At 43.8% G+C, this 18,297-nt stretch overlaps 1 protein-coding gene across 3 annotated transcripts in view; it reads left to right on the plus strand.

The window, feature by feature from the left end:
- PHF19 (PHD finger protein 19) overlaps positions 1-18,297 on the plus strand; it is a 262,877-nt gene that overhangs the window by 123,545 nt on the left and 121,035 nt on the right. For all 3 annotated transcript variants that reach the window (XM_078641878.1, XM_078641879.1, XM_078641877.1), the window contains one exon: positions 12,689-12,784. In XM_078641878.1, the coding sequence (XP_078498004.1) occupies positions 12,689-12,784 (96 nt within the window). The remainder of the gene's footprint in view (positions 1-12,688; positions 12,785-18,297) is intronic.

Below are 18,297 nucleotides of genomic sequence, written 5' to 3' on the forward strand. Positions count from 1 at the left end.
CAGAGATCTAGGCCTAAATCCATCGTTTTTTGCTCACCATGCCATTCCAGTTTGGACCCATCCATATGCAAATCAGTCTTGACCCTGTGCCCCATGGGAACAGTCCAGCCCGAACTGCCAGGCCAGGTCCTCCCTGGACTGAAAATAAGCATCCTTGGACCGGTACTCTGGTGCCTTCTAGGGCTGCTAGAATACTTGGGTACTTCCAAACCCACTGCTGTTCATAGATTGGGAGTCTCTGCTCATTTAACTACACTTTAGCCCATTAGTTGAACCCCTCCCTGCCGCTCCTCCCTAAACTACTCTTTAATGCATTGGTGTATTGAACCCTTAGGTGTCTCAGCTGCCTTAACTACAGTTTAACCCATTGGGGTATTGAACCGCTCAGTGCCACCGCTCCCTTCACCACAATTTAACCCATTGTTGCATTGAACCCCCTTTCAACCTCTGATTCCTTAACTATGCTTTATCCCATTGGTGCATTGAACCCCCTTTGTGCCTCTAATTCCTTAACTATGCTTTATCTTATTGGTGCATTGAACCCCCTTGGTGCATGTGACTCCTTAACTATGCTTTAACCAATCTGCTAATGTATTTGTAATCTTTTAAGATGCAACAGCTCCCCATAATCATAAAGAGGTGGATGAACCATATAAATTCTGGCATATTTTGCTGGTTTGGGAACTTTTGGACTTCAGGGATATGCATGTAGCACAACAGCATTTTTTGAAGACAGGGCGGATTTTCCCAGTCAGATGATGACTGGGTTATGGGCGTCTCACTGCATAATCTAGACATGTTTTAAAGGGGTCAGTGCTTCCTGTTAGCTCAGTCACCTTTTTAGGTTTCAACCAAAGGCAGTGCATGCTTATTTCTTGTGAGACATATTGTTCGCTTACTATGGGCGTATGGCTTCGTTGTCACTCTTATTTACTTGCTTTTTATTCATCTGCTTTAGTGGGCTTTCCTTCCTCTTGTTTTTGTCCCTCCCTAGAGTAGAGTATGGACCCATTACTTGTGTCCTTCCACTGCTCCCTTTTCATTCACTAAGTTTTGGTTTAGCAATATGCAAGAGTGCATCTGTTCTTCAGATGTCTTCCTGGTGTACTTCTCCCCTTCCCTTCTCGCTGCCCACCTACCCTTGCCACTCTTGCTTCCCCCACAGCCTTGTCTGTTTGCTTCCCAACCCCTTCTTTCCACTCTCTGTTGTTAGCGTGCTGCCCTAGCCCCTTCGGCCCACTCTCTTTTGTCAGCTTGCTACTGCAGCCCATCCAACCCACTTCCCATTGTTCGCTTTCCGTCCCCTCCTTGCCCACCATACTTTGTAGGTTTGCTGCCCCATCCTCTCTAGTCCTCTCTTTGTTGTCATCTTCCTTCAATCCTTCATTGTTAACATGCTTACCCTGCCCTTCTGGTCCACCCTCCATTGTCAGCTTGCTGCCTCAGCTCCTTCTGCCCAACCTGTTGTGCCTACACTTTCTCAGGACCTCCCGTCCACCATCCATTGCCCGTTTGCTGCCCCATCCCCTCCCGCCCACCCTCCATTGTTAGCTTGCTGCCCCTGCACCTTCTGCCCACCCGCTGTGGTCCATCTGCCTCTCACTGCATAGCTTTTCCTCTCCCCCAACCATGTCCTTCTCTCCCATCTTTGCCTCTTCACCACCCCACTCCTCCATTTTTTTAATAGAAAAAAAAGTGCATTAACGCTGGCTGTGTCATAGCACTTTAAAACATTTATTTATAGGTATGCTGCATAGCAGCCGCACTGCTGTACAGCATGGCTAAACATTATTGCCAAACCCAATAGCTCACCTAGGCGAAAACTTTTGGCTTTGCCAATGCTTTTTAAACCAGGCTCCAGGATACCACATTATTACGGAGCACTTCACAAAAGGCGATACGTAAGATACCATGGCACTGAACAGACGTTCCTTAAACACTACGTAAAAGTAAGACTAGCCCTGTAGTGTGGAAATTCTACATTCAGAGCTGAAGGTGCAATATCACAACTGGACAATGCACTGTACATGTTCTGTAAAGTGGACACTGATGTTAGAACAGCTGGCTCTGCACTCTGACAACTGTGCTCTATGTGCAGTAGATACCATCCTTGTAAGAGCAATCTGGAAACTGGGATCTCACTCCATTCACCAGCAGGCCAGACTGTGTCGTTGACCTGGCCATCACGTATGATAAACACATCCAGTGTTAAAATTCTCACTCGTGCCATCTGGAGATTCTTCATAGGAGCACTGTGAAAACAGAGTCACCTTTCATCCTCCAGCTGATTTGAGGTCTCCTCACCTTCTTCAGACAGATTGAAGCCCCCCCCCCCCCCCCAAGTCCCATCTTTTGGTTTTTGGTCCCCTTCTCTCCCCACCCGACACTTGTTTAACTTTCGTGTTCCGAATAGAATAAGTGTTACCTACATGGTCATGAAGGATGATTACCAAAGTAGCGATATTTTACTCACCACTCATAGAACAGCATCTCAAAAAGAGACATAATCATAACCAATACAGTATTACTTACACTGAATCTCAATTTTTTGTTTTAACTAAAATATAGTTTGGATAAGAGAGAGATTCTTGAGAAGCCGACTGATTTTACCTTTAATATTCCTTGGTGATTTGTGGTTCATGGTCCAGTCAAGAGGATACCACCGAAGGTTTTTGAAACTTTTCCATAATATATGTATCCCAAATTGGAACGCTGGAGAAAACAGAGCGACTGTTTCCATCTGAACGGTGCTACATTCTTTTTTAAATATATTTTTTGCAGAAAAGAACCATTATATCCATATGATGTATTGTTTCGTTAAGTGTCAGGTGTAACAGTAAATCCTATTTTATCATAAGACATAGGAACGTATTCTGAAGGGTCCTTTTTAGGTCGAGCAGACCTAAAAAGCATGCGAAGCATGCTTTTGTCTGCGAAAGATCTTTTGCTGGCGTGTCTGGGGGAATGTGAGACGGTGTACAAGCACGAGCCTCTGCTGTCTCCGATTTGCCCTCGAGGGCGCGCACGTCGCCGTGCACATCCCCTGCCTGTGATTCTCACCTAAACACGCAGTCAGGCACACACGCAGGCAGGCACACACACAGACGCAGGCACATACAAGCGCACGCACACACAGCCACACACGCACAAGCACCCCCCCGCCCCCCCCCCACACACACAGCCACGCACGCACCCCCACCACTCACGGGCGCGCACACACACACACACACAGATACAACCCCCCCCTCCCACTCACCGTGCTCTTTCTGCCTCGTCCGTGTCCCTCTCTCCCTCGGCAGCCATTGGGTGTGTCTCGGCGTGGGAGCTCCACAGCGCTGGTGGTCACTCGGGACGGGACCCGGGACTTCAGCTGCCTTAGCGCCGGGGCTCCCTCTCCAGCAAAAAGCGTGCATGCGCAGGCAGCCCCCGCCCTCAGTCGCAGCCCAGTCCTGAGAGCTGCTTTCGGTTTCGCTGTAACTCTGTCTGATAATATTACATTAAATCCACGTACACTGTACGGTTTACGTACGTGGTATTTTTGTACATAGATTTTCCGTTTGTTCTGTTGACAGACACCCGTAGACCCGTTAAGAACTATTGGTTTCCATTTTCAGGACTGATAAAAATATGTTGGGTGTCCGAACTTTTTCTATATTTCTTTTTTTATGATGCACCTCAAGCACTTTCACTTTAACGGCTATCCCCCCCCCCCCCTTCTCCCCCGCTGCATGGATGCCGTGCGGGCGCTGCTGGGAGTGCGCCAAGGCCGAAGGCCGTTTTTTTTAAGTGAGGAGCACGTTGCATACGTGATGTCTGCATTGATGCTGAGATCTCTGATGGACAAAGCATTTCTTCTCTTCGTGGCTTTGATGTGAGAATTCACACACGGGGCTATTTTAAGAAAATATTTTCAGACGGACTGCATGAATGGGCATGTTTTGTTCGTATTAGCTGATCGTTTAGGTCGTTACAATCCCATTCCAGGGAGATAGTCAGTGAGAACAGAAACACAGCCTCTATCTTTTCACACGAACCAGTGGTCCCCAAAGCATGGGACAAGCTCCCCCTATGGGCTCCCCCATTCATCCAGCCCGCGTCCATTCTCAGATGAGCTGCTTGTCCATAGGACAATAAACACACCCTTAGCCCATGCTCTGGGGCCCTCCCCTTGTCCCCAGGTCCCTTGCCCCCCGGCCCCGCATGTAGGCCAGGAGCTCCACGCTCAGTATGTGAAACTGTCTGTGTTTGCCAACAAGCTGCGGGCACTCTGGCACCTCTGTCTAATTAGTCGCCGAGCATGTTAACACCAGCGCCGCAACAAAGGCGGGGGCAATGGCCATTGTACAACTTCTGCCCCGGGGGCGTGCTGTTAACTATTATTCGCTGGTTGTGTGGTTGCTAGCCGTCCTTAAATCGAAACGCCCCAGGTCGGGGTGATTTTTGTTGGACTGAGTATCCTACCGTTACAAGCATTTGCAATGCAATAGGTCTCTCATTTAAGCGAGTTTCAGCTATTGGCATTGTAAATGACAATGCCTTTTATTTATGTTTTGGTATTTAGAACATAAATAAAAGGTATTGTCATTTACAATGCCAATATCTTAAACTCGCGTAAATGCGAGACCTATTGCATTGTAAATGCTTGTTAAATAACGTTTTCAAACTCTTTTTCCATGTAATTCTGTCTTTATTACCCGCTGGCTCACTCTCTTTCACAAGTGTGGCCTTTATTTCCACTAAGTGACCTTTAAATTCAGTTATCTATTTGTTTTCAAGTTCCATTGCCTTCAACCAAGAGTCTTTTTTACGTTCCATTTACCACAAATTTGCAAAAAAGTAAATTTTCTATGGCATTTGAAGTGACTACTTAAGTCGGTTGTCTACTGATCCCCTCTTCTGTTCCCACTTGGTATACATGATCTTGAGTCATCTTTCAGGCTTCTCTTGATTTACAGCAATTCCCTGCTCTGCAATAGGGCAGGATGTAGAAGTTTTGCCCAAGTGAAATCCATGTTTTAGAAGTTCGCTTCAATAGCAAAATTCACAATCTACCTGAAACTTGGGCTAGTAGTTTTTCTTTTTTTACCCTGCTGTAGGTGGAATGGACGCCCCGAAAAATGGCAGAATAGTGCCAGGCCTCTCTTCTGCATACTTCTGACAAAAATAACTGTTTTACCCACATCTATTGCCTGTAATACATGGGATTATTTGTTAGGGAGTGGGTATCACTACCAACTCAATAAAACCACTCTGGTTAGGTCAAAACCTAGTTCTGAGAGAATCTCTGTTCATCCTCTGGTAGCAATGGCTTAAGCAGCAAGCAATCCCCAGAGAAGTATGATACAAGTTCAAGCAGTACCAACAATTTCAGAGTGAAGAACACAACCCAATAAGATTTACAAACCAATTTAGAAAAATAGAGGAACACTTTTATACTGCACCATGATCATCAAAGTTGATTATGAGGAACAATAGATATCAATATGTGACGTTTGAAGTTTCAGGGAGATAAAAGCCTGCTAAAAGTCAAGCACTATGGAAAAACAACGGTCCGCGGAGAAACTGAACTGAGGCGACCACAATGAAGTGAGTTCGGATTCATAATGCAAATTGTCGTTAGACTTGCTCTCCAACTATTGGGAATACTTCTTCTGATCAGTCCTGAAGCCCCTAGCTCTAGTGGGGACCAGGTCTCTCCCCAGCTAGGCCTCTTACAGAGTTTAGTCCTCTTGGAGTCAAGGGTCCTTCTGCTTTTTGTCTCCTTCAAGCTGCTAAGCAGGAGCGCAACCACTTGACCCTTGGAGAGCAGTTTCAAACCCTGGGTGCCAGCACAGTTCTGGAGTCCTTGTGCGAGTACTCTTCTTCCAGCAGGAGTCAGACGACAGGTTTCTTCCTCCAGCAGGGCCTTCTTCAGATGGCGTTTTCCTGGGACTATGAATGTTCTAGGAGGTGGTGGTTGAGTTGCTAGATTTATTCTTTGTTTTTGGAGAAAACATACCACCCAATACCAACTTTTTTTACCGTCTTCCCCCTCCTTTTGCAGCACTCCCTATCTGCTTTGCTGAAAATTACTCAGGATTCCCTCGTTTCAACATGGCATGACCCAACGGCGACCAGCCAGACCTGTGTTCAGTTTCTTGGCCGCTCCCCTTCCAGAGAAGGTCAAAGTCCATTTTCCCTCCTAATGTGGCTGGACCCTGACCATCTAGGAGAAACTTGAGGATGAACAGGAGAATTCCTCCTTGGCATCTTAAGTCAAAACATAGTGCTAAAGCAGCCCTTTGTTCTTCTGACTGTTCCTGCCAACTCTTAGATAGCGGATCCCTCCTAAGTGGTCAGCAGTTAAAACCCTAAAGCTTCCTTGGGCCTTGAGACAAGTCATTCTCGTTTGAGCCTGAGTTGTTAATTCTTCCAGCCAGGAATGTGTATTCAAGCTTTAGAGGAGGGGGCGGAGGAGGGAATTTAGGCAGAACTGATTTTCAACCAGGGGTTGCTTGGGCAATATAAAGTACATTTTTACACAGGGAATTTTCTGCATAAGGGAGCAAACCTCTGATTGCGCCATTAAGTTAGATTTTGAAAACTAAGCAAGGAAATATCTTTAGAGCATTTTTCTTGCCCTTTAGTGAGCAAAGGTGGAACATTTTTGTCTCAACTATGCATATTAGGGAAAAGTCTAAACAGGCTTAAACGTGAAATAGCTTTTGGGTTTTATTTCAGTGTGTGGGTATATTATCTTCAATATGGAGTGTGTCCTTTTTATACATTTTCACTCTGGCCCGTTGGCTTACATTGCACACATTGGTGATGAAAAATGGATATATAAAATGAGGCTTTTCCTACTTTACTACGGTTTACCAGTGGTAGAGTGCACATGCCCTTAAACCAGCAAATGTTTGATGTCCAGAAAAAGGTGTAAACATCTGGAGTGACCATGAAGAAAAGGCAGAGTTGCTACAGTGACCAATTAGATTTCACAGTATAAATAGTAGCACATGCACGGTTTACTATATTTTGAAGCCTGGCTTCCATTACATCGGTTCTATATGTAAAGCTAATTTTCTAGTTGAAGTCCTTCAATCAGAGTTTTTCGTAATTTGAATTGTAAGGTTCACAAAGTATTATCAGACATTAGTTTCTTTTGTCTGTTTTTCTAGGGTCCTTAAATGTGATTTTCTCTTTTTAAAGACTTAAAAATGTGAGGTGGAAATGAACAGGGCTGGTGTCTTACTTGCAAGATAGTAGATCTAATGCAAAAAGAGACAAAAAGAGACAATAGAATGCACCAGAATCCACTCTTTAACAGTGCCTTTCTAAAAATTTTGATTTTGCATAGTTTATGCTTATTATATTATTACCTTCTATGGGGCATGCAGTATTTCCTAGTGAAATGTGCAGTGCATGCCAACAGGCTTGAGTGGATATGTAAAAGTGGTGATTTTTTGGGGGCATATATACATGCCGATCCTGCAGAATCATTTTCACATCACTGTACCAAACGTGGTATAAAATCAGTAAATAAATACACTTTTGGGAGTACATTTGCACATCTGTATTTAAAGATGGATGAAGCATATGATACACTGTACTTTTGCCTCCAGATTCCCATAGAATTCATTGCTCCAGAGTATATCTAAAATGCCTACTGATCCCTAGAAATTGTGCTTGAACCTATCTAAAGTGGGATGAAGTAAAGAAACTCATGCTCTTTTTGGTGGACATCTGTGTACTAATTCTCTTAGAATCAGATGCTTCTGACTGTTTATAATTGTGATGAAGTAAAGGAAGTTATGTACTTGTAGGGGCACTTTTGCTTACTGATCCCCCAGAATCCTTTGCGTAAGACTGAATGTAGAGTGTTTATTTTATTTATTTATTTATAAAGTTTTGTATAGCGCTAACAAGATCCTGAGGGATATCAGAGCGCTTTACAATAGGATGGAAGGAAGGACATACATTTAAAATTGCCATCAAGTAGGAGTAAAAGGACAAAAAACAGGATTAATCACAGAGTCAAGAGTGTGAGGAAATAAAGAAATTATTTGATCATTAGGAACTGCTAACAGTTGGGAATGTAACCTGTGGGTTTTGCAAATAATGCTGAACATTCTCCAGTGTGCTTTCTGTTCATCAGGAAGGGGAAAGACATAATACTTAACTGCCACTGAGGGGATTTAGATTGGAAGGTGAGGAGGTTAAAGGGAATAAGTGGCTTTATTTCGAAAAAGTGTGAGAGGGAAGGGGTGGGAAAAAAACCCAAGAAAAGCTCCTATTTAAATAGATCCCACCTTCTTAACTCATTTGCCCAGTCCCCAAATTTAAAAGGAATAGGATCTAAAGACCTTCGGCAGGTGGGATTTCAAGTATCCTGGGATGGCAAGGAGTTTACTAGAGTACAGTTCTATTCTGACCTGGTCCAGGCTGCAGTGATAAATGCAGAGAAGGAAATACGTAAAGAAGGGATTAGGCTAGTGCCCCAAGAAGAGGCCGTACCAGAATTTAATGCTCCGCAACAGAAAACTTTCCTACGTTTCCATGCAGGCCTAGGTATAAGACAAGTGAAGCTACCTTGAAATGAAGTGGACCAAGGGTTGGAAAATTTCAATATAGTAATAAATAATTCAGACCCAATGAAAGCATGGAAAAACTGGAGCTATAGTATAAGCCCCGCAGGCCCTTCTCAGCGCTATATGGAGGGAACTGAATTTAATGGATGCTGAGCGATGTAGAATAGGTAATGGGGCAGCCACATGGCATAAAACTGGCCTCCTGGAATATAAATGGTCTTGGAACACAGTTAAAACAGGAATTTTTAACAAAGTTCTCGAGAAATAACGAGATCATTTGTATACAAGAGACCTGGCTTTGTGGAGAGCCCCCCGTAGTTGAAGGGTTTCGACAAATCCATCGTCCAGCGATAAAGTGTAGCTCTGGCCGTGCGGCAGGTGGCTCATTGATTTTATTGTCAACAAACTTAGTGATTAGGGTATCACAGTTGCCTGTGACATGTAAGTGGCTTTTGGCTGTGGGATTTTGATGTTTGTTGACAAAAAATATAAAAATATATTGATTTTAAATGTTTATATGCAATGGGGCTCACAGGAGGAATATGGGATTGGAGTGGGACAGTTTAAGAATGATTTGGATAAATTATGTGATAAATATGGGACTGATTTAATTTTGTTGGTGGGAGATTTTAATCCTAAATTAAACCCAAAATTGTTAGATCTTTGGTATACAGAAATTCTGGATTCATACGATATAAAAAAAGCAGAGTTTTCGGAAAATATAATATCAACTGATGCTGTTAAGCTCGGAAATTACCTAGCGTAAAAAAGTCTTTTCTGCTTAAATGGCAGGCAAGCTCAAGATTGCCCTGCAAAAAAACCTTTTAAATATGGGAATCAGAATTGCCCGATTGATTATGTTTTCATGCTGGCTTGGAACTTTGAATTAGTATCAGACTTTAGGATTAGCCCTTCGGACTGTAGTGACCATAACCTAATAAAATTAGAGTTGGTAATATCCCCCCAGGTTGCTTGCGATAAAGTCATATTACAAGAGATGGAATATCCCAAGCGGATAACCATCCGGCTATCGGATGTTTATATAGAAAGGTTAACTCACCTGCAACAAAATGTTAACCTAGGATGCGTGAGCGGCCAAGACATACCATGGTATGTTGACAAAATAGATCAAGTAGTTAAATGTATCAGTATAGAATTAAGAACAGATGTAAGGGCACCCAAGGATAAAGAAAGGAGGCAGGCAAAACAAGGAAATTGGTTTAATATAGCTTGCTTAAATAAGAAAAAAGAACTCAGGAAAGAAGAGCGTAGTTTACGCAAAAAATTCGACTAGGCTAGGGCTTAAAATCTCGCTAAAATAAAGAGAGAATATACCTCACTTATACATAATGCCAAAAGGGTCCACAAAGAATTGTGGTGGGGAAAATTATTGGAGGCAATAGAAGCTAAGAACATTCGTCAGTTCTGGATGCTAATAAAATCAGCTACAGAATCTTCTGTTGCCCCAATGATTTGTGTAGTGGAAGAGGGGGCATGGTAAGACTATTTACAGGAATTATATTCCCTGGAGAGGGAGATTGAAGAGGAGAGGCCAAAAGATTGGAGCTGCATAGCAGAGAACTGAAAACCAGATTACTCAATAGCTAATGTTTTTAGTACCATAAGGACTTTGAACTTAACAAGAGCAGCTGGCCCAGATAATCTACCAGCACTGATAATAAATTCAAACAAGTCCTGGTGGGCAGAATTCTTCTCGAAGATGTTTTTAGCAATGGGAAGATTCCCATAAATTGGAAGGGTGCAATAATTAGGCTGATACACAAGAAAGGGGATATATATGCCCGAAAGAACTATAGACTTATTAACCTGTTAGATATAGGAGAATTTGTTTTTGCGAAAATACTATTAGGTAAATTAAAGTATTGGGTAGAACAGAGATCCATTGTTCCAGTTGAACAAGGAGGGTTTAAAGAAGGTCACTCCACAATAGATCATTGTTTCGCCCTGTAGGCATTGGCCAGGAAATCGATAGAGCAAAATGGCAAACTGTTTTGTTGCTTTGTCGACTTCCGGGCAGATTTCGATTCGGTGGATCGTAATAGTCTTTGGGAAGTCCTGGAAAATTATGGAATACCGGATGGTATTTTAATTATTTTAAAAGAGTTACACAGTGACAACTGGGCCCAGGTCATTAGAGATACCAAGGGGTCACTAACTCACAAAATACCTGTAAAGAACGGTCTTAGACAGGGGTGCGTGTTGGCACCACTGCTTTTTTCAATTTTTCTAGCTGATCTCCCCGCAGTGCTGGAAATTGAAAGAAGCGCAAGCCTGCGTATTAACAGAAATAAAGTGTCCTGTCTTTTGTACGGCGACGACCTTGTGATCCTTGACCAAACCAAAATGGGTCTCCAAAGAAAATTAAATGTGTTTAAAAATTATTGTGATAAAAAGTTTTTAACCGTAAACATGGAAAAAACAAAGGTCTTAAGATTTGGGAAGGGAGTTAAAAATAAAAATTGTAATTGGTTTTCAGGACAAGATAAATTAGAAATCGTAAGCGAATATAAATACCTAGGCCTTTGGTTTGATAGTGCATTGAAGTGGGGTTCTCACTTGGAGGCACAAGCTGCAAAAGCCTTTTCCTCAGTCTTCGGTCTGAATAAATTTAACAAAGAATATGGTGTAGAAGTGCTCTACTTGAGTGGCAAAAGGGTGTGGGATCGGGAAGAAGGAAAGATTTAAAAAATGCTGCTGTCTTTACCTAGTAGTACCATGATTCAAGCAATCAGAATGGAGGTAGAACTTATAGCCTGGAATGTAAAGACCCAAATGTCCCTACTGAGATTCTGGAAACGCCAGAAGGCATGCAAAAGGTCTCAAGAGAAGTGTGGCTCAATGGTTAGAGCGGCAGACCCTGATGCAGAGGTCTAGCCCGGGACCAGGGTTCAATTCCCCGCCTCGGCGGGTCTTGGGTTCAAAATTCCACGGACCTGATAATTCTCGCCTCGGTGCCTATTCCAATCATGGAGTCCCACTCTGCAACTCTGGGCAATAGCTTGCTTAATCTCCACAACGGCCCCCACAACGCTAAGGATGCCTGGCCTCCACCTTGGGGGTGCCCAGGAGTGGACACCTCACAGGGAAAGCCAGGATGGGTTCCACAGCGGTATTCGTACAAGCGCCTTGAGACCCTTGCGGGTGAGTAGTGCGCTATACAAGTATCAATTTACATTTAACATGGTGCAGAGAGGAAATCCTAACGAGTAGACTTGTGTGGGCATGGGATGTAAGGAAAACCCTCCAAACCGTAGCAGCGCATCTAAAGTTGAGCCTTTCGCAGCCATCCCTGGACATAGTCTTTACCAAGAGAATGCTTAGAGAACAAGGGCTCCAATACTCTAGATCACAAGACCTTGACTATTTGATGGAGAAAAGATCGGTTAACTGGGTAAGAAGCGCATGGGAAAGGGAGGACCGGTTTCCATATCTAGATTTCTTGCCCAATAAATGGCTATGACACAATATCCTACGGGTTCGTGTGGGCATTAATCCTTGGAAGTCGGAAGGAAAAATAAAAGCAGCACTGATTCAAATGGATGGTATTTGTAAATTTGGCCTAGGGGTAAAAAAATTATATTTTGCACATACTGCTTGATTGCACATTGATATTAGTGGTACGGAAAGTATTTTTATGTCCAATACTATCCCTAGATATTACAATCGCTTTGGGGCAATTCCTGAAAGCAATACACAACTTTATAAAGGAGAACTTAAAAGAGGGATGCTGATTTTTAATTTTTTAATATGTCCCCCTAAAAATGAGAACTTATGGATGAGAATTTTATGGTTTTATTTATTTTTTAGAAATTGTGCTAAAATGAAATGTGTCTTTTACTATGTTATCACCATGAGGATCCAAAAGCTGTGTATGGTTTTAAAGACTATGTTCTAAATAAACATTGTTTATCTCTCTCTCAGCATAAACGACGTTTTTTTTATTAACAAAAACTTCTTAATTCGTCCTTTTTTTACATTTTTGGTTGACATGCCTGTTGGAGTGTGAATAAAATCCAGCTTTCTTTGTTATTGTGCGACACATCATCTCCAGCTGCTGGCTCTCATTCTGATTGGTTGAAATGTCTTCTTGCTCGTCATAGGTGGTACCTGAAGATGCTGCAGTGCTACAGATGTCGGCAGTGGTTTCACGAAGCCTGCACTCAGTGCCTTAATGATCCTATGATGTTCGGAGACAGGTAGGTCTATCAGCCACAAGCCTTGACTGGCGGCCACAGCCCTTGCTGAAGGGCTAGGTCTAGATTGTTTTTATTTGAAAACCAGTGACACTTTTTTTTGTATAAATGATTTCAACAGAAAATAATTTTGACAAACCCGACACCTGTTAAATTGTTAAACATTTACGAGCGCAACATCTTAAATGATAGTTCATTTCCAATACTGCAGATATGCAACCGAGTCACTCAGTAACGTTTTACGAAATTAAAATGTGCTCATTTTATTATTTTTTGTTAAAGCATATAAGATTGTTAATTCATTTTATTTACATTAAAAAAAACTTTTACCATTTTCAGTTGCACTGATTGCCTAAAAGAGGAGTTACCGCAAGGATTGGCATGCTTTAGGAGGCCTCACATTGTTGGAAACATTTGCAGCTTAAGTTCAACCTAGTTGTATTTCACAAATCAAGAATGGCTTCTATAAATTGTTTATTTATGTGGAATTTAACGCTGTTATTGGATAGTGAAAGAGTTCTGCATTTTCAGAACACATTCTAGCCAACCACGTAAAGGCATATACATATTACCAAAAACATACAGTGGTGCTGATCCACAATACAATACGATGATAAATACAATTTTCATCAAAGGACTCTATAGGAATAAAATGTTATTTTAAAACATTGGAAGAACTGATCCTATTGCTTACTATTTCTTAGCCCCAACCTTAAAAATGAAAAAAAAAGTAATTCAGATAGCTTGTGTCTATCTTGCACCACTCCCATTGATATGATTCACGGTGCATGGGCTGGGCCCGCTTCATAGACACTAGAACATGTATATCATTAATTATGGCACGTCTTCGTCCTACAAGTTAACTAAAGGCATGTAGACAGCCGCGTCCGGTAGTGGGAGTACCGGTCTGGCGGTGACGTGGGGAGGGGAAGGGCAGGGTGTGGGGTAGTAATATATGGATTACGAAGTTTAACAGGTAAATAAACATATAAATAAATAAAACTAATTTCGTTGCGCACAATGCATCGCATTTGGTGATGCAGTGCACGCAACGAAATTAGATTTATTTATTAATATGTTTACTTACCTGTTAAACTCCGTAATCCATACATTACTACCCCCCACCCTGCCCCTCCCCTCCCCCTCCCCACGTCACCTCACGGCCAGTACTCCCACCACCGGCCGCAGCTTCATGTAGAATGATAAGCACTTCAATTACGGATATCAGTAGAGGGCGCCCAAACATGTAGAAGTTATACGGTCAAGAGTGTCATCCATAGGATTTTGGGGTCCCTGTGCAAGAAATATTTTGGGACCCTGTTTTGAACAACTTTGCATTTTATTACCCATTTTTGCTCATTCACGTCCTATGTTGCCTAACAATATCGAATTAAACTTTAAAGATTAAGATACAAAAATATACAGAAGTGAGCTAGAGAGAAAGTTCACTTTTCCAGTGGACTACTTGGAAGTGGGGGCCCTGGATAATTGCCCAATTTCCCCTTACCTTAAAACGTCTCTGCTTCAACATCAGTAGCGGCTCCTCGAGGGAGTGCTGCGGGGCGGTGGGGCAGGGTGTGGGGTAGTAAACTCGGGCATACAGCCGAACGGAGATAAGTAAAGAAATAAATAAATAAAACAAATGACATTGCTCGTGCTGCATCGCCATTTGACGTTTGCAGTGTGCGCAATGTTATTCGTTTTATTTATTTATTTCTTTACTTACCTCTGTTCGGCCGTATGCCGGCGTTTACTACCCGCCACCCTGCCCCTCCCCCGCCCCACCGCCCGCAGCACTCCCTCGAGGAGCCGCTACTGGTCAACATATAAGATTGTGCCAACTTAGACTATAATTTCCGTATACCATACCTTATACAGGATATAAGTAGGCCATAACATATTTTATGGGTACATATAATGTATTTGTATTACAGTTTAATTAAAAGTATAAGAAAGGAAAATTAAGAAGGTAGACTATTTTCTGTCGAAATAAATTACCAACAAATTACATGGGTTGAAATTAAAAACGTATGACCCTTTTATCTAGGGTGTAATAGGACTGTTTAGCCTTCTTTAAGTGCACTCATTCTTGGGACATGATGCTCGGAAACATACAGCTATTTTCCTGTGGTCACATTAAGTGGTCAAGTGCCCTCACTGCAATTTTACGCTCCCGCCCTGGAGCCTCCGTCCCCCTCCCCGATCTGACAAGCCTAACCGCCTGTCTCACCCCCTGACGCTTAAAGCGGGCCTGGTAAATTGCAGGTCATTACCCCGCCATGCCAACGAGATCTGGACGTCTATCATCTCTGAGGATTGGGACATCCTATTTCTCACCGAGTCTTGGATTACTGACTCCTCTACCCCTGATATTCACCTTGCCACCCCGCCAGGCTACACCATAAAAGGCATCAATCGAGCTGGTGGCAAATCAGGAGGTGGGCTAGCCATCATACTCAGATCCCACTTGCATTTGATTACCACCAAACTGACTAATATCGGGATTATAGAAGCCATGTACTTCTCTGTCTCGGACTCCGCGGCAGTAATACTGGCGGGTATATGAGTTTACAATCCCCCAACCGCCCCCACTCTTTCTCTCACTGCACTTATTCACCAGGTGGCCGATCTCTCCCTTAAACACCAACACTTTGTGGTGCTGGGTGATTTCAACCTCCACGTTGATAACTCTCTCTGTCCAAAAGCGAGCAACCTGACAGAAACTATGCAGAGTCTGAATTTACTTCAACTAGTCAAGGGCCCTACTCACAGAGCTGGACACACCCTTGATCTAATTTTTGCCAACTTCCCCAATATCACAGTCCTATCCTCCCTCCCTCTCACCTGGTCTGACCATTTTCTTATCCCTTTCGATCTTACAATGGGCTCGATACCTGCCCCTTCGGTACCCAGAAAAGAACCGGGGAGGAAATGGCATAAGGTCACCTGTGCCACCTTAGACCCATTATTCCACTTTGACCCGGACCCCCTTTCCACTGATATTGACGGAAATGTTTCCAGGCTCAATACTTCACTAATACAAGCCATTGACTCCATCGCCCCCCTTAAATCCATCTCCTCCACCAGGTTCCGCCCCTCTGCGCCTTGGTTCTCTACCACCCTCCGTGAGGAAAAGAGTAGATGTAAAGTACTCGAACGCAAGTGGAGGCTGAACTACGACACTGAAGCCAAAGCCATTTACAAATCCGCCTTGAAAAAGTTCCTTAAAAATAAAAAATCAACTATGAGAGATCACTTCTCACTACTAATCGCCAACGCCAAGAACTCATCTAAGACCCTCTTCACCATTGTCAAAAATGTCATCAATCCCCCCGCCAGGGCCTCCCAGCACTCCGCTAGCCAGGCACTATGTGATGGACTCTCGGACTACTTCCTGGAAAAAATAAAGAAACTCTCCGCCTCATTCCCCGATGGGTTACCCCCCCAGTCCCCCAACACTAGACCCCTTAGACCCGCCTCTTTACAGTCCTTCAACAAACTGACTCTGGAGTCCGCACTCAGGCTATTCACCCAATGCAGATCTGGTGCCCCCTCCGATCCTATCCCTGCCAAACTCATGGGTGAGTTGGCTCCCTCACTGGCCCACTCCTTTCTCTCCATTTGGAATGCCTCCCTTCATCATGGCTTCTTCCCTACCTCATTGAAGGAAGCAATGGTGGTCCCTATCCTGAAAAAACCCGACGCCGACCCATCTATATTTGCTAATTACCGTCCCATCTCCCTCCTCCCCAAACCCGCTAAAATCCTGGAAAAAGCCGTGCAACTGCAACTAACTGAGTTTTTGGAGAACAACTCTGTTGCACGACTCGCAATCCGGATTTCGTGCGGGTTTCAGCACGGAGACGGCTCTTCTGGAAGTGGCTGACACCATTCGTGAATGTGTGGATAGGGGCGAGGAGGCCATGCTTGTCCTCCTCGACCTATCCGCCGCCTTTGATACGGTCTCCCACTCTATCCTCCTAGACCGTCTCAAACTGGTCGGCATCGGTGGCACTGCTCTTGCCTGGATTGAATCCTTCCTCACTGGAAGAAGTCAGAGGGTGATGCTCAGGCCTTTTAAATCAGAGGATAAGCCCCTGCTGTGTGGCGTGCCGCAGGGCTCTGCCCTCAGCCCTCTGTTTTTCAACATCTATCTCGCACCCCTGGCCGCCGTGGTGGAGTCCTGTGGAGTCAGGGTGGTCTCTTATGCTGACGATACTCAGCTGATATTTTCCTTCAGTGACCACTCGGACTCCACGTTTGCCAACTTCCGCCAATGTCTTGACGGCATTCGCGTCTGGATGACTAACAATCATCTAAGACTCAATGCGGATAAGACAGAGGTGCTGTTTTTTAACCAGAAAAACCCTATCCCCTCCTCACTGTGGTGGCCCACTGCACTTGACCCCGCTCCCTCCCCTGTTCATGCAGCCCGCAACCTAGGCTTTCAGTTTGACGACTCTCTCTCATGCAAATCCCAAGTTAACAAGGTCACTTCTGCCTGCTTCATGAAACTTCGAATGATCAGGAAGATACCTCCCTACCTCCCCTTGGACGCCCGCCGTACAGTCACCCAGGCCCTCATAACTTCCCACCTGGACTACGCCAACAGCTTATACGCTAGCGCTCCTCAGTATCTGATCGATCGACTCCAGATCGTTCAGAACGCGGCGGCCAGACCGATCGGAAACATCCCCTACCGCCAGTCAGTCACCGCTTACCGTAAGGAGCTCCACTGGCTCCCCATTGCTAGCCGCATTCAGTTTAAGATCCTCACCCTCGCTTTCCGAGCTATCAACGACCTCGGGCCGAACTACCTGAAAAAGCGAGTGTCCATATCTCATTCCATTAGATCCTTGAGATCTAACAACCTACGTCTTCTGGTCTCTCCTCGCTTTCGACGCACCAGAATGGGCGGCAGAGGGTTCAGCGTTATCGCTGCTAAACTGTGGAACCGTCTCCCTATCGATCTTAGGTTCTGTTCTTCTGAACACATTTTCCGTGCCAGATTAAAAACCTGGTTGTTCTCCGGGCTCTGATTCCCATTGTGTTGCTTCCTCTCCTTCCCTCTTCCCTTGAGGCGCTGGTTCTAGCGCCGGGACACCCCTTATGGGGTAGCTGTGCGCTCTATAAACTACAAAAATAAATAAAATAAATAAGTAGAAACTCCAGGCTTGATTTGGGGGGGTTCTGGTTCCACAGGAGCATATCAATGTGAAGAATGTCAGTTGTTACTTTGCTTCTTTGCATTTTACAGCATGTTTTTTACCTCAAATTCCTTAACATCATGATTTGTTTATTGCTATGTAAGGTGCTCTTACTTCACATGCCTTTGCAGCATGCTATGTATTTTTAAATTGCATTATTTTAAAAATAGTTTTTATGCATAGTTGTAAATAAAAGATAAAATTGTGATAATAAGATGTACATTTAAATTGAATTATATTTTCCCTATGTTTTTGTAAATAAGTAGGGTGCGTTAACTTTGTCAATAATGATGGAGAATGGATTTCCTA

This window comes from Lissotriton helveticus, chromosome 5_1, assembly GCF_964261635.1.
Source record: "Lissotriton helveticus chromosome 5_1, aLisHel1.1, whole genome shotgun sequence".
NCBI lineage: Eukaryota > Metazoa > Chordata > Amphibia > Caudata > Salamandridae > Lissotriton > Lissotriton helveticus.